Source organism: Nannospalax galili, unplaced genomic scaffold (genome assembly GCF_000622305.1).
Source record: "Nannospalax galili isolate Female #2095 unplaced genomic scaffold, S.galili_v1.0 scaffold886, whole genome shotgun sequence".
Lineage (NCBI taxonomy): Eukaryota > Metazoa > Chordata > Mammalia > Rodentia > Spalacidae > Nannospalax > Nannospalax galili.
The window spans coordinates 1,321,642-1,337,959 of record NW_008355971.1 but is presented as its reverse complement, the minus strand read 5'-3'; the positions used below and the strand labels follow the sequence as shown (position 1 = coordinate 1,337,959).

Below are 16,318 nucleotides of genomic sequence, written 5' to 3'. Positions count from 1 at the left end.
CTACATAGTGAGTTCCAGGACAGCTGGGGCTGCAGGGAGACCCTGTCTCAAAAAGACCAAAAAAAAAAAAAAATCAGTCTTTTTAAAAAATTCAATCCATTTTCTTTTACTGGAGTTCACTATCTGGCCCAGTCTGGCTTTCAACACTCAACACTCCCGTCTCAGTCTCAGCAGTGCTGGAAATACAGGAGTGATCCACTACACTCAGCTTCTTTTCCCACCCTAAAACCTTTCAATATGCAAGACTCGCCCTTGGTAAACATCCGTGAGTAAATCTAATCTTCCATCTCTCTTCCCGCCTCACACCCTTCTCTTGCCTCACACCCTTCTCTTGGCTCATTCTCAGGGACGCACTGCCAGGAAAGAACTACATTTCCCGTCGACCTCTGTGCTCGACAGACTTTTGCGACACCACCTACTTTTAGGATCGTACCAGACCCACCCCTTTGCTCCCTAAGTGCTGCCTTCGGCCTTACGTCAGGAGTTCCAGTCCCCTCCTCTTACGTAAGCGCCCGCCCAGTCACCCAGCCCTGAGGGGGCGTGGCCTCCTGGCCTCGTCCTGAGATCTATTGGCACAGCGTCGCCGCTAGGACGTGGCTACGGGAGCCGGGCGGGCCCATTTCGAAGCACCGCTGAGGTGTTGGCAGCGGTGGCGGTGAAACATGCACGCGGCAGGTTTGTCGGCGCCGGCGGGGACGCCCCGGCTGCGTAAGTGGCGTACGTGGCCGGCAGAGGCGCTCGGGCGGGCGAGGGTGTGGTGGGGCCGTGGCGGCGGTTGGCGAGGTCACCGCGGGTCGGAGGTCAAGAGACAGAGGATCTGGAGTAAGGTTTGCACAGCGCAGGGATGCCAAGTCTGGGTAGAGGCGCACAGCGAGTAGGTGCTCCAGGAACGCCTTCAGGAGAAAGCAGGTTAGGGTGGGATTTTGCGTGATGGCCGGAAGAGCGCGGCTTCCATTCATTTGCAGTCTGTGCTCCCCACCTTTCAGGGGCTCCCTAATACCCATGAGCTGTCGCCGAGGCTCCTGAGTGCAGATAGGGCCCTTTTTAGTCCACTTAAGACAGGTACCAGGGCTCATCGTCCTCTAACCCCCTTTTACCAGCTGTGAATTTGAATTCCTCCTTAAGTGCCTCTTAGTCTCCATTTGTGTGTCCTATTTGTTTCATGTATTCATCTGACATATCTTGGCCCAGCGAACCTCGTGCCAGGCAGGCCCTGGGCTGGAATTTGGGTACCCACTAGTAACCACCAAAGCCCTGGTTCTTGCTGTCTTAGAGCTCAGAGTTCAGTGGGAAGAAAGATGCTTAATGGGGAAGAAAACAGGCCAACAACAGTAGTTGAGGAGAGCTGGTCCACACCTTTAGTTCCAGCACTCAGGAGGCAGGTGGATCTCTGTGAGTTCCTGGCCAACCTGGTCTACATCGTGAACTTCAGGCCAGCCTGTCTAAGAAATAAAAATAAAAGAGTGGAACAGGTGTAATAAGAGAGGGAGAGAGAGCAGTCTGGGATGTGACTAGGGCTTGAGGACGCACTTTCCATCCCCCTCCCTGGCGATCTTAAGCATTAGTGCCTGGCAGTAGAGCAGGGGTCAGTGGCAGCCTAAAGTAATGGAGCTGCTGTGATAGACGCACAGGGGAACCTGGCAACTTGGGAGACTGAGGGAGGAGGATTGTGGGTTCAGGGGCAACACAGGGTGATTCTGTCTTTAAAGAATATAAAAGGGGGCCTGGCGTTGGTGGCACATGCCTTTAGTCCCAGCACTGGGGAGGCAGAGGCAGGCAGATCTCCGTGAGTTTAAGACTAGCCTGGTCTACATAGTTCCAGGACAGCTGGGGCTACAGAGAGACCCTGTCTCAAAAAGACCAAAAGAAAAAGAAAAGCGGGGGATGGGAAGGAGTGGTGGCTCAGTGAGTAGAGGCACCTGCTGCCAAGCCAGATGTCATGAGTTCCAGCTGCAGGACCCACATGGTGGAAGGAGAGAATTAACTCCCACAAATTGTCTTCTAACCTATACATATACATACATACATACATACATACATACATAAATGTAATTTTTTTAAATAATTTTTTTGGTTTTTTTTTTAAATTTTATGTGTGTGTATTGCCTGTATGTAGGTAAGTGCACCCGTGTCGTGCAGTGCCCGCAGAGGTCAGAAGAGGCTGTTGGATCCCCTGGGACTGGAGTTACGGACAGTTGTTAGCTGCCATGTGGGTGCTGGGATTCGAACCCGGGTCTTCTGCAAGAACAACCAGTATTCTTAACTACTGAGCTATCTCTCCAGCCCCATAAATGTAATTTTAAAAATTAAAAACAAAAAAAATTAAAAACAATTAGTTCTTAAAAAAAAATACAGGACAGGCCTGGGGGAGGTACAGGCCTGGGAGGCACAGGCAGAGGACCTGGGGCTGGCATTGGAAGTATAGTGGAGCTCAGTTGCTATGGCTTGGAGTATCTGAAGTTCCTGGAAAAGGGTACACTTAGTGATGAAGAATTACCTAGAAGATGCATGGTGAGAGGGAAAGGCAGTGGAGGCCTGTGCCCAGAAAACATCTAGACAAGTGTGAATAGATATTTGGGGGGGAAACAGGACCCCTGATCTGAAAAGGAGCTCCTGAGGGAGGTCTGGAGAGGAGAGCATTTGAACAGAGGTCTGAGTATGACATTGGCAGGTGCCCATGGGGAAAAGGTGTTCCAATATGGTATGTTAAAGAGTTTTTCAGAGTCTGTGGAGTCCTCAAGGGCTGGGTCATACAGGGCTGAGGAGGTGTTTAATTCTAAGCATAGTGGTCCCTGACTTTAGGCAGAGGATGATACAGTTCATGTTCATTTAAAAGAATGAATATAGACAGATGTGGTGGCATGTACATGTAATCCCAGCACTTGGAAGGTGGAGGCAAGAGGATTACCTGTGAGTTTAAGGCCAGCCTGGGCTACAGAGTGAGTTGTAGGGCAGCAAGAGCTACATATTGAGGCCTTGTATTAATCCAATCATGGTGGTATATACCTTTAATCCCAGCACTTGGGAGGCAGAGGCAGGTGGAGGTAGGCAGATCTCTGTGAGTTTCGAGGCTAGCCTGGTCTATATAGAGTTCCAGGCCAACTGGGGCTACACAGTGAAACCCTGTCTCAGAAAGAAAACAACAAAAACTAAAAAGAAAGAATAGATGGGGGACCACGTGAGACACTTAAGTCAGATAGGAGATAGCAGGAACAGGAGGGAGGGTAACGTGGAGATGCCATGGGTGAGAGCTAGTGACTGGTGGCTGGATGTCAGATCCAGGAACCCAGGGGGCTTTGAGGTAAAGCCCAGGGGCAAGTTCCAAGAAACAGACCTGGGGCTGGAGCCAGGATACCCAGTGGCAGCCCGGGATGGGGCCCGGAAGTCAAAGGCTCTCTGGCTGTGAGAGCTGGTTGTGGGTGAGCTTGCCCTTGGTGAGAAGCAGAGAGGAGAGCAAGGGTAAAAATTGGGTCACCCATTTCTGAGAGCTGGAGAGGGTGCTTTGTCGGTGTGTCGGGTCCAGGAAGTCGGGAGCAGGGGTATTTTTCCATTCCTGCGCCTACAGCAGGCCTTGCTGATGGATGTCTGTGGAGTCGGATGACAGGAGTATGTGACTTTATGGTGTATCAGAGGTAGAGCTTGAGATTGGCACCCAGGGCAGTGGTGTCAAATGCTGCTCAGGGCTTGGGTCAGATAAGAATAGATCAGTGAAGCCAGGTGTGGTGGCACACATCTTTAACCCAGCACTCCAGTGGCAAAGGCAGGCAATGTCTGTGAGATCAAGGCAAGCCTTCTTTATATAGTGAGTTCCAAGTTGATAGGGGCTGTAGAGACACCCTGTGTAAAAACCAAACCAAACAGAAAGAGTGAAACGGTGAGCCTGGCCTCTGGTGCAGAACTGTTATCCCAGCCACTTGGAAGGCTGGGACAGGAGGATCACAGGTTCAAGACCAACCTGGGCAACCTAGTGAGACCTTGTCTCAAAAAAAAAAAAAAAAAGAGGGGCTGAAGAGATGGCTCGCCAGTTATGAGCATCAACTGCTCTTGCAGAGGATCCGTATTTGGTTCCCAGCATCCACATGGCAGCTAGCAACTGTCTGTAACTCTTAATTCCAGGGGATCTGGAGCCCCCTTCTGACCTCTGTGGGTGCACTTAAATACATGCAAGCAAAACGCACACATAAAATTTTTTTTAATTAAATAGATTTTCTTTTTGGGTCTTTTTGAAGCAGGGTCTCCCTGTAGCCCCAGCTGGCCTGGAACTCACTATGTAAACCAGGTTGGCCCACTCCAGTTCTAGGAGATCTAACACCTTCTGGCCTCCACATGTACTCTACACACCATGGGAGTAGAAACCTCTAGGCTCAAGGAGAAAGATTAGAAAGTGGGGATGGGGATGGGGTGGGGCTGGGCTGGGCTGGGCTGGGCTGGGGATGAGGTGGGGGCTGATGCAAGAGAATAAGGAGTCACCCTCTAATACAGCCAGGTCACCCCCTAATACATAGTGAGTTCTAGATCAGCCTGCTGAGACCTTGTCTTATAAAAAGAGGACAGCTAAGGATGTAGCTTAGTAACAGAACACTTGATTAAGTGTGAGGCCCTGATTTCAATCTCTGTACGGGTGTGTGTGTGTGTTGGAACAGTGAGCCGGTGAGCTAGATATGATGGTATGTGCCTTAATCCCAGTCTCCAGAGAGGCTGAGGCAGAAGGACCCTGAATTCAGGAACCAGCCTAGGCTACATAGTGAAACCATGTCTCAAATAATAAAAAAGGGGCTGGGGAAATGGCTCTCTGTAAAGTGTTCATTGTTCAAGCATGAAGACCTGATTTTGAATCTGTAGCACCCACATAAATAGCTGGCTGTAGCAGTCATGCCTGTAATCTCAGTGCTGTGGAGGTAGAGACAGGAGGAGTCCTGGGGCTTGATGGCCAGCCAGTCTAACCAAATCAGTGAGCTACAGGGTCAGCGAGAGACCCTGCCTCAAAGAATAAGGTGGAGAGCGTTTGAGGAAGGCTGGTGTCAGCCTCTGCACTCTACATGCACGTGCACAAACATGTACACATAATCCTTCTGTCTCAGCCTCCTAAATGCTGGGATTACAGGTGTGAGCCACCATGCCCAGCTGTACCAATAATTTTATGGGGCCAGGAAGTTTATGAGTGCCACTTTGCATCACGACAGCCGGGCTGACAGATAGCAGACTGTTGAGTCTGTTCATGCACGATTTGATCCCTCTTTTCCACCCATGGCAGTCTTTCTTATACAGCTTACCGTGCCTGGCACAGGAGAGCCTCTCCATAATTGACGGCTGGGACAGCATCTCTCAGCAGTCAAGAACTGGGGCCCCAGAGCCACAGTGCTGGGTTCACAGGCCACATCTCCCCACACAGCACCCACTGTCTGTTCAGACAGGGGATTCCACCACACCCCAGCTCAGCACACCTCCAGCATGTCCTAGATGATTCTTTCTATATATCCTCACCCCAGCCCTCTTCACCCTGATCCCTAATCTAGCCCAGCTCAGCAGCCTCCACCCTCCCTTCTCTGCCCTTCCAATTGGTCTCCCTCTCCCCCCATGAAGCCACATGGCATTTGTACAAATTATTGTGGGGTTTTGTTTTTGTATTATGCCATGATGGGGAATTTAACCCCAGTACCTGCACTGTACCATTTTTTTAGAGGAAAGGAGAAGATTGTGTGTGTGTGTATGTGTGTGTAGTATTTGTGAGGTCAACTTCAGATTTCATTCCTCAGATACCATCTACCTTGTGGGGTTTTTTGAAACAAGATCTCACTATGTAGTCCTGGCTGGCCTGGAACTTACCTCGTAAACCAGGCTAGCCTCTCAGAGATCCTCCTGCCTCTGCTTCCCAAGTGCTGGAATTAAAGGCATGTGCTATCATGCCCAGCCCACCTAGTTTTTTAAGACAAGGTCCTAAACTAGCCTGGGACTCACCAGGTAGTCTAGGCTTGCCCAGTGAGCCTGTAGGGATTACACACAAGTGCCACCACCATACCTGGCTTCTTTGTGCAAGTTCTGGGAGTCCAGATCAGGTTCTCATGCTCGTGTGGCAAGTACTTCACTGACTGAGCCATCCACACAGCCTTTTTGTTTGTTTTTGAAGCAGGGTCTCATACAGCTCCAACTGACCTTGAACTCTATACTTAGCCAAAATGGCCTTGAACTCCTAATCCTCCAGCCTCCACCTCCCAAGTTAGAGTTAGAGGCCCACACTACCATCCTCGCTGGTTTTTTGTCTTCTCAGCTAGCCCGGGCTGGCCTTGAACTCACAGCACTCCTGCCTTCTTCCGAGTGCAGGAATTGCAGATGTGTATCTCCTGCTTGGCTGCAGAGTGCTTGAAGCTGGCTCCGTCTCATGCTGTCTATGTGACTTTGAAACTAAGCTTCTTTGGACTTGCTTTGGGGGTAAAGTGGAGACATTATTTTGGTGTTTTGTTTTATTTTGGTTTTGAGACAAGGTCTCACTATGTAGCCCTGCCTGGCGGGGGAACTCTCTATGTAGACCAGGCTCAAACTCAAAGAGGTCTGCCTGTGTCTGCCTCCCAAGTACTGGGATTAAAGGCATGCGGCACCACTCACGGCTAAGATCTATTTATTTTATCTGTACATGTCTGAGTGTATGTATGTGTACCATGTGCATGCAGTGCCTGTAGAAGCCAAAAAGAGGGTATCAGATCCCCTGGAGCTGGTTGTGAACCATCCAGTTGGGTGCTGGGAACCAAACCCCAGTCTTCTGCAGGAGTGGCAGGTGCTCTTAACCACTGGGCCATCTCTCCAACCCAAGTCTTGTATTTCTTTCTGAGAGCCTCTCTTTCCATTAACCCTTGTGGTTAAACCTGTATTAAAACATCTTTATTAAACTCCAACTCTAGGGGGCTACCCATGTAGCTGGCCAGGTCTTGGTTTACACATCTGTTAAATGGGGTAGTTTATTCATTCTTCATGTTGAGTGCAGAATCTAAGCCTGTTCTAAGGGCTGAGGCATTTAGCTGTGAACAAGGTGAAGTTCCCACTGGGGCCTCAGTCTAGGCGGAAGACAGCTGACAAAAAAAAAGTAGAGAAAACTAGTCTGTCAACGGGGCTAAGTGCTGTGGGCATAAATGAAGCAGGGGTCAGTGGGTGCTGCCAAGGGAAGTACAGTTGTAGGCAGCAAGACCTGCAGGAAGAGAGGACAGAGGCCTGAGAGTGGGAGGGGGAAAGCATTCCAGGCCAAGGCATGGCTAGTGCAGGAGTGGAGACTGAGGGAGGGAAAGTATGGAAGGAATAGGAACCAAGACAGCAATGATTAGAACAGGAGTTTTGCAGAGTAGGCCCCAGGACAAAGTAGGGAGCATTGCATCTGGAGCCGCAGAATCATCGTTTGGATAGATAGGTGAAAGATGGTGGTTGAATGGTGGGTAGCTGGTGGGTGGATGAGTAAAGGTTGGATGATGGCTAGATGAATGGATGGTGGGTGAGTGGATGGATGATGGGTAGATGAGTATATGAATAAGGGTGACTAGATGGATGGATGGTGGGTGCGTGGATGGATGGATTGGTAGACAGATGAATGGATGGATGATGGGTGAATAGATGAATGGTGGGTGAGTGGCTGGGTGGACTGGTTGATAGATGGATGGACTGTGAACAGATGAATAGATGGATACTGGGTGAGTGGATGGACAGATGAATGGACTAGATAGATGGACTATGGGTGGATGATGGATAAATGTAAGAAGAGCTGGTTGATGGATGTATGGTAGGGTGACATAGCCCATCAGATGTCACAACCAGCTGTGGCTGGAACAGGAGGCAGAACTCCAGCAGAATTGATGAGCTCCCATCCTCTTCTCCTGCAGCCTCTAAGCGGAGAGTTCCAGTGTCTCAGCCAGTCATGGCTGATCCCCACCAACTTTTCGATGATACAAGTTCAGCCCAGAGCCGGGGCTATGGAGCCCAGCGGGCACCTGGTGGCATGGGTTACTCCAACCCCTCCTCACCTCAGGAAGCCTTCCTGGCTGACCCTGTGTCCAACATGGCCATGGTCTGTGGGAGCACCTTGGCTGCACAGGGCAAGGAGCTGGTAGATAAGAACGTGAGTGGGCTGGGCTGATAGGGGTGGGAGGCAGGCAGTCAGGGGCCACAGGGTCTCAGCTTGAGCTCTGCCTCCTCAGATTGACCGCTTCATCCCCGTCACCAAGCTCAAGTATTACTTTGCTGTGGACACTGTGTATGTGGGCAAGAAGCTGGGTCTGCTCGTCTTTCCCTACCTGCACCAGGTTAGCAGCACTGGCTAGGGGCTAGGGGTCAGCATCTGAGCCGGGAAGTGGGGTGGGAGGAGCCCTGCTCTGGGTGGGGGGTCCCCCTATTCCACCAACTCTCTCCACAGGACTGGGAGGTACAGTACCAGCAGGACACCCCAGTGGCCCCCCGCTTTGACATCAATGCTCCAGACCTCTACATTCCAGGTCTCACCCACTGCCTTCACCCTCTGCCTGGGCATGTCTACGGTAGAGGTTTGGTTGCCTGATGCCAGGGATGGGCCTTCCTCTGACAAGGTTCTTTGTCTGCCTCCCACAGCGATGGCTTTCATCACCTATGTCTTGGTGGCTGGCCTTGCACTGGGGACCCAGGATAGGTAAGGATGGAGAAAGGAACTGGGGGAAGGGGGAGTGGGGCAAGAGCCATCAGGAATGTCTCAGTTCCTGTGTCTTAGAATAGCCCCACCTTGCTGCCGGTTGGCCCAGGATAGACCTGTCACTTGCAGTGTCATACCTGTGTCTGACCCACATGCAGTCCAACACAGCGCCTGTGCTGGATGACCTTCTAAACCCATTCTTTCTTCCTTTTGGCCTCCACCCCCAATGAGATACTCCTCGGCTTTACCCGCTGATCCCTTACTCCAACAGCAGTTGGAAGGTTTATCTGAGAGGTGGACCTGGCCCCCTTCCACCACCTTGTATCCAGCTATATGTACCTTGACAAGCCCCTGGCTGCCTGCCTCCTTGCTGTGCCGGCCCCCTTTCCACCCTGTTAAGGCCTGGTGCTCCTATCCCAGGACCCTTGCATATCCAGTTCCCTTGACTCAGAAATATGACCCTCCCCTACATTTGTCCAGCTGCCCAGCACCTGTTCATTGACTGTGGCTTCCTCTGCAGTGTCACTCCCAGACTGAGTCAGGCCCCAGCTCTTATCACAGTGGCTCATTTCTTCCCCTGTGTGGCACTGAAAAGAAGTGCCATTAGAAGCAGTGGACTCATTGTTGAGGCTCAGGGGAGGGAACAGAGACCACAGCCCTTCCCCACCAGTTCCTTACTCTTTAGCCTTTGGCTCAGCTCTCCTCGTTTCTGGGGAGCACCCTCCTGGTGTCCTTTCATGGGCCTCTGAGGTTACCCAGCCCAGCCCCAACTCCTCTGGGTATCAACTGCCTGGGGACAGGCCTATGTCCATGTTCATCACTGCTCTGTCTCCAGTGCCCCCAACATGGCTGCCCAGGTGATGTTCAGGAGGGTCTGAGCCACCAGTCCCATGACAGAGCTTCTGTGTTACTTCTGACAGGTTCTCCCCAGACCTCCTGGGCTTGCAGGCGAGCTCGGCACTGGCCTGGCTGACACTGGAGGTGCTGGCCATCCTGCTCAGCCTCTACCTAGTCACTGTCAACACTGACCTCACCACCATTGACCTGGTGGCCTTCTTGGGCTATAAATATGTCGGGTGAGTGCTCCCACCCTGCCCACTAGCCCAACATTGGCTTCTTTAAACTTTATCCACCCTTCCTCTCTCAGGATGATTGGTGGGGTCCTCATGGGCCTGCTCTGCGGGAAGATTGGTTACTATCTGGTACTTGGTTGGTGCTGTGTGTCCATCTTTGTCTTCATGGTGAGTGGGGTTCAGGGTGGGTGAGGCTGAGGCCAAGCCCTCCTGGACAGACTTGGGGCTTTGGAGCTTCCCAGTTCAGGAAATTCAGATCAGAGCCACATTGATGAACTGGGAGAGCTTAGAGTGACTACCCAAATCTAGGGGTCTGGAGGGCTTTCTGGAAGATGGGGTGTCCAAGCTGGGTCCTTCGGGAAGAGAAAGATCCAGCCATGCTGCTAGGGGCTGGGGCTGTCCAGCATGCAGACTCCGGGTGGACACTCACGCTCACTTCTGTCCCCATGTCCCAAGCTGCCTGTATTCAGGGTGAATTACTTGGCTTAAACCTCAGTTTCCCCTTTTGTAAAGTAGGATGCTGATGGAGGATTTAGAGCAAGCATGAATGAGAAGCAGACACTGGTGGTTATGATTTAAATCTGATCCACAAGCAGAAATCTTAGACTGTGAGGTTACCATTTAAAAGTTAGGTTTGCTGGGGAGATGGCTCAGTCAGTAAAGATGATCTGAGATCAATCCTTGGACCCCCACACTAAAAAAAAGAAAAAGCAGGTGTGGTGGCAATTTGTAATGTCAGTGCTGGGGAGGTGGGGACAGGTGGTACTTGGGGCTCACTGGTTTGCTTCCCTAGTCTACTTGGTGAGTTCCAGGCTAATGAGAGACTCTGTCTTAAAGAAGGTGGACTGAGATTGTCCTTGGTTCTACACACACACACACATTTAAAAAGCCAAGTATTGGGGGCCTGTGAGATGGCTCACCCAGTAAGGGCACTTGTTACCAAGTCTGACATTCCTGGAACTCATATGGTGGAGAGAGTCGATTCCCACAAGTTGTCCTGACATCCCTACCACAGCTGAGTGCCCCCAACCCACAAAACAATTTTTTTTTCTTTTTGGGACAGGGTTTCCTTGTAGCCCCAGCTGGCCTGGAACTATGTAGACCAGGCTAGCCTCAAACTCACAAAGCCCCACCTGCCTCTGCCTCCCCAGTACTGGGATTAAAGGCGTGTGCCACCACGCCCGGCAGCAAAACAAATTATATGTATATATATATGGCCAAGCATAACTCGGGCCTGTAGTCCCAGCACTGAGCAGGTTGAGGCAGGATTGCCACAAGTTTGAGGTCTACATTTTGAGTTCCAAGCTAGGTCAGCCAGGGCTAAATAACAGAGTCAGGGAGAGGGAGAACCCAAGCAAAAACAAAAAGGAACTAGCTCCTCTAGTTGGTCTTGAAAACTTGTCACCTGGGGGCCGGAGGTGTAGCTCAGCAGAGCACGCTAGCTTGTACGTGGGAAGCCCTGGGTTCCAAGGGGGAGGGCATCAGCGAGGGTGAAAGTAGATAGGGCCACGCCCTTCGGGCGGGGCTCGCAGAGACGGCCCCCTCCCTCCGGCCTTGCCCGTCCATTACCTCCGGATCCCTCAGGGTTCCTTTGCACGCCAGGGGCGGAGCAAGTTCAGCAGGCCCTTCTGGGAGCCGAAGCTGGAGGCCTCAGAGGGGCAGGGATTGGTCCCGGGCTACCCCACACCCCCATGCTGACCCCTTTGTCCCCAGATCCGGACGCTGCGGCTGAAGATCCTGGCAGAGGCTGCGGCCGAAGGCGTGCCGGTGCGCGGAGCGCGGAACCAGCTGCGCATGTACCTGACCATGGCGGTGGCGGCGGCGCAGCCCCTACTCATGTACTGGCTCACTTTCCACTTGGTGCGGTGAAGGCCGCCCTCTCGCCCGCAGACTCATCTCGCCGCCGGGCCCGCGACCCTCCCTCCCCCTTCCCGCCAAGGTGCTGACGTCGCGGGCTGCACGTCTTACAATAAAGCTGCTGTGCTCGGTGCGGGCTCGGTTTCGTGCCTGCCGGATAGGGGACGCTGGGGAGCGGGGCGGCGGACGGGACGGAGGGCGGCAGGGAGCTTTAATGACTTAGTGGGGGGCTTTCTTCTTCTTCTTCTCCTTCTTCACCTTGGGCTTCTTGGCCTTATCCGGAGCGCGTTCGTGCTGCTTGCAGCCCGGAGCACTCGGCTGTAGAGGAGACGGCCCGTTGGGAAGTGCACCGACCGGAGCCGCCCGCCCCGCTCTGACCCAGACCGTGGCCAGGCCGGGGGCCTGTACATGTCGGGAAAGGGGCATCCCTTACCTTCCCTTTCGCCTCCGAGTCTCTGGAGCTGCTGCTGCTGCTGCTGCTGCTGCTGGAGTCGGAAGAGCTGCGGCGGCCATCCTAGACGGAGGTGTGACAGTGAGGGCAGGGACTGCCATAGGGCCCCACCGCGCGCTGTCGGACACGGTGCCCCGTGGCGAGAAACCTTACCCCTGGCTTGTGAGCAGCGCCGGCCTCTGGCCGGTCCGGAGGTTTCAGAGGACAATGCTGGGAGTCTCCCATCTGGCCTGCGCCCGCTGGCTTCTTGGAATTGGGGCCCAAAGCTGCGGAGAAGAGAACAGTTAGACGGTGGCCGCAGGAAGTGCCCCTTTGGTGGGAAGTCCCTGGGTCTGGGTCCGGCCGCTGGTACAGCAGGTCCACCACTTCCCTCGAGCACACCTGCGGCCAGGTCGAACTCCATGGCTTGCACTGGAGTGCCCGGGGGAGGAGCCCGGGATCTGCCCGCCTCAGGAATCCTGTGGAGTCCCACCCTCTGGACCTTTGTTCCCGCAGCTCTGGGGCCCTGACTCACTGACGCTCCCTGCCGCACCCAGCTTTACAGTGTGGGAAACAGGGGTGGGGGTAGACGCCAGCCTGGGGGTGCAGGAGGCAGTAGTATCACGGAAAGGGTTGAGACCTGACTTCAGTTGCCCACCTTTGCCAGGCGTTCCTGCTCCAGTGTACACTGCACAAAGTTAAGGGTGATACCTAGTGCATTCTGGAGGCCGATAAGCTTGGGTTCCCAGCTCTCTGGTTTAAAACAAACAAAAAAAGCAGTGTCCTAGGTCAGAAGCCCAGGCTAGTGCAGTATGGCAACAGCGGGAAGGCCTTAGCAAGCTGTGCCCTGGGATGGATCGGTTAACTTCCTACACTGGTGTCTTGCAGAGTGTGTGCTTGTGACTGTGTTGCGTTTGTTGTTTTGATAAAGGCAGGTGTCTTAATTTGTGCTACTATAGCAAACACAACTTAGACAAGTGGTTTTAAGAGTAATAGTTCTGGCGGGTGAGAGCCTAAGGCCAGGTGTAGGCAGATTCCTTATTTGGAGAGGGCCTGCTTCCTGCTGCGCCCCTTTTTTCTTGGCTCTAATGCGCGCCTGGGTGTAAGACCACTTCTCTGTTCATAAAGGCACTAATCCCACTCAAGAAGATCCAATTACCTCCCATTGGAACCACTTTAAAACCATCACAATGAGGATTGGGCTTCTTTCACCGTGTAAATTTGGGGGACACAGGACATTAAATCCAAGATGGGCACAGTGGTACACAACTGTAATCAATACTGGGGAGGCTGAGGCAGAAGGATTGAAAGTTCAAGGCCAGCCTGGGATACACAACAGATGTGGGTTCTGCAAGAACACCAAGTGCTAAGCCATCTCTCCAGCCTCCTAATTTTTTTTTTTTTTTAGCCCAGACTGGCCTGGAACCCAGTATATAGCAAAGACAGTTTGGTGGGCTGTTTGCAAAAGTCAAAACAAAGCTCCCCAAAATAAAAGCAAGACAGTTGGAAAGAGGAACAGGTAATTATGTAGTATGTTGAGGAGAGGCTGGATTTTTTTTTTTTTGGTGGGGAATTGGGGTGGGGGGAGTTGACAGGGTTTCCCTGTAGCTCCAGCTGGCCTAGAATTTACTATGCAGACCAGGCTGGCCTAGGTCTCACAAGAGATCCACCTGCCTCTGCCTCCTGAGTGCTGGGATTAAAGGATTGAGAGGTTGGATTTAAAGTCATCAATGAGGGGCTGGAGAGATAGCTCAGTGGTTAAGAACATTGGTTGTTCTTGCAGAAGACCCGGGTTTGAATCCCAGCACCTACATGGCAGCTAACAACTGTCTGTAACTCCAGTTCCAGGGGATCCCACAAGCCTTTTCTGACCTTCACGGGTACTGCACAACACAGATGCACTTACCTACATGCAGGAAATACATGCATACACATAAAATAAAAATAATTTTTTTTTTTGTCTTTTTGAGACAGGGTCTCCCTGTAGCCCCAGCTGTCCTGGAACTCACTATGTAGACCAGGCTGGCCTCGAACTCACAAAGATCCACCTGCCTCTGCCTCCCCAGTGCTGGGATTAAAGGCATGCGCCACCATGCCCAGCTAATAATAACATTTTTTAAAAATGTTTAAAAAAAATAAAGTCATCAATGAAAACCTCAATGGAGATTTTTTTTGCTGGTCAGTTTGTTGGGTTTTTTAATTACTTTTATATGTACAAGTGTTACCTACATATATGTAAGTGCACCATGTGTGTGCAGTGCCCACAGAGGGCATTGGATCTTCCAGAACAGGAGTAATAGAAGCTTGTTAACCACCATACAGGTGCTGGGAACTGAACCTGGATCATCTGCAAAAGTTCTTAACCACTGAGTCATCGCTTCAGTGCCTCCCCCCGTGCCTTTTTAAAATTTTTTAAAAAATTATTTTAATCATGTATATATGTTTGTGTATTTGTGCTGTGTCTGTGCACATTAATACTGGGGTCCACAGAGGACAGGAGTGTCAGATCCCCTGGAGCTGGAATTATGGGTGATAGTGAGTCACCTGATGTGGGTGCTGGGGAATTGAACTCGGGTCCTCTGGAAGAGCAATACATGCTCTTAAACACTGAGCCATCTCTCCAAACCCTGTGCATTTTTTTTTTTTTTTTTTTTAAAGAAATGAAAGAACCAGGCTGGGCTAGGTGGTACAGGCCTTTAATCCCAGCACTCAGGAGGCAGAGGCAGGTGGATCTCTGAGTTCAAGGTCAGCCTGGTCTACATAGTGAGTTCCAGGTCAGCTGGGGCTACAGGGAGACCATGTCTCAAACAGCCCAAAAAAAAAAAAAAAAAAAAAAAAAAAAAAAAAAAAAACCCAACCCTTGAAGGTTATCTGACTTCCACATGTGTGCCATGGTGTGGGAGTGCCCACATACGTAGCCAAGGATGATCCCCAGTGCTGGGATTATAGGTATGCCACTATGCCCAGCTTGTTTTGTTTTGCAAGTTGTAGGCCTGGAGTTGATGTGGGAGCCAGCAGGAACTACATGAGACCTTGCCTCAAAAATTAAAAACAAGGCCTGCCTGGGCTATAGAGTGTGTGTCAGGCCTATCTATACCTTAGTGAGACCCTGTCTCAAAGGAAAAGGCGGCTAGAGGGTATAGCTCAGAGATAGCACATTTGCCTAGCATTTGTATGGCCTTAGGCTCAACCCTCTAAAGAGGAAGAGGGAAGAAGAGGCTGGAAAGATGGCTCAGTGGTTACAAGCACTGGCTGCTCTTGCAGAGGACCCAGGTTCCATTCCCAGCACCCACATGACATGACCGTCCTTAACTCCAGTTCCAGAGGATCCGACACCCTTTTCTGAGCTCTGTGGGCATTGCACGACACAGGTGCACTTACGTGCAGGTGATACAGTCATACACATAAAATAAATAAAAATATTTTTTAAAAAAGATATAGAGGAAGAGTGTTGTAGGTAGAAGAGGATTCGGAGGTGCAAAGGCCCTAAGGTAGGAATGTTTCTGTGGGTCCAAGGACCTACAAGGAAGTCAGAGTTGAAGAATAAGAGGGGAGAGCTAGAGGTCCACAGGTAAGGCAGGGTGGGGTTAGGCTGGAGACCTATAAATCAGAGACCTTTGTTCTTTGTCATGATGAGTAAGGGAAAGGTGTAAGCAGTGGTCACAGCTGTATGCACAGCTCGTTGCAGGATAGGAGAGAAAGTGTCTGTCCTGAAACAACAAATTCCATGAGGGTGGGGGACCTGTTTGCTTTGCTCCTCACCCAGCCATGTGACTCACAGTGGTTCGGGCTATCATCTGGTGAAATCAGTAAGGTTTACCTCTGACCAGGGAGTGTGCTGATGGCAGATCACACAGCCCACTGACATAGGTGAGCCTCACCCCTCACTGTTCTGCAAACCACTCTGGATCTATTTTCTCTTCTGTAAAGGGGAAAATTTGCCAAGCATGGTGGCACTTGGAAGGAAAGGCAAGAGAGGCAGGAGGATCACTAGTTAGAGGCTAGCCTGGGCTACATAGTGAGAACACAGCCTCAAAAAGCAAATTGAAGCTAGGTATAGTGGTGCACACCTTTAATCCCAGTATTCAGCAGAGACAGACTGACCTCTGTGAGTTCTAGGCCAGCCAGTGCTACATAGTAAAGCCCTGTCTCAAAAAGGAGGGAGGTGGAGAAGCAGCCAGGTGTGGTGGTACACACCTTTAATGCAATCACTTGGGAGGCAGAGGCAGGTGGAGTTCTGTGAGATTGAGGCCAGCCTGCTCTACACAGCAAGAGTTCTATACCAGCTGTGGCTACAGGGAGACCCTGTCTCAAAAA

At 51.5% G+C, this 16,318-nt stretch overlaps 2 protein-coding genes across 7 annotated transcripts; one reads left to right on the top strand and one right to left on the bottom strand.

Annotated features, from left to right (window-relative positions):
• The first annotated feature begins 549 nt into the window (after window positions 1-549).
• On the top strand, window positions 550-11,704 carry Yif1b (Yip1 interacting factor homolog B, membrane trafficking protein). Of its 6 annotated transcripts, none has more exons than XM_008853905.3 (8): window positions 550-675; window positions 7,863-8,098; window positions 8,178-8,282; window positions 8,393-8,471; window positions 8,584-8,641; window positions 9,562-9,717; window positions 9,789-9,882; window positions 11,428-11,704. In XM_008853905.3, exons 1-8 carry the CDS (start codon window positions 663-665, stop codon window positions 11,581-11,583), a joined length of 897 nt encoding a protein of 298 aa, XP_008852127.1. In that variant the 5' UTR covers window positions 550-662; the 3' UTR covers window positions 11,584-11,704. The 6 variants fall into 6 exon arrangements, with proteins under 6 accessions (XP_008852127.1, XP_008852125.1, XP_008852124.1 ...); XM_008853903.3 differs by having other exon boundaries at window positions 553-708; XM_008853902.3 differs by having other exon boundaries at window positions 564-717.
• A 5-nt stretch (window positions 11,705-11,709) lies between these two features.
• CUNH19orf33 (chromosome unknown C19orf33 homolog) lies at window positions 11,710-12,540 on the bottom strand. The gene is made up of 4 exons (XM_008853901.3): window positions 12,404-12,540; window positions 12,176-12,288; window positions 12,005-12,085; window positions 11,710-11,889 (listed from the first exon to the last, which is right to left on the bottom strand). The coding sequence occupies exons 1-4, from the start codon at window positions 12,423-12,425 to the stop codon at window positions 11,791-11,793; spliced, it is 315 nt and encodes a 104-aa protein (XP_008852123.1). The 5' UTR covers window positions 12,426-12,540; the 3' UTR covers window positions 11,710-11,790.
• Window positions 12,541-16,318: the final 3,778 nt, after the last annotated feature.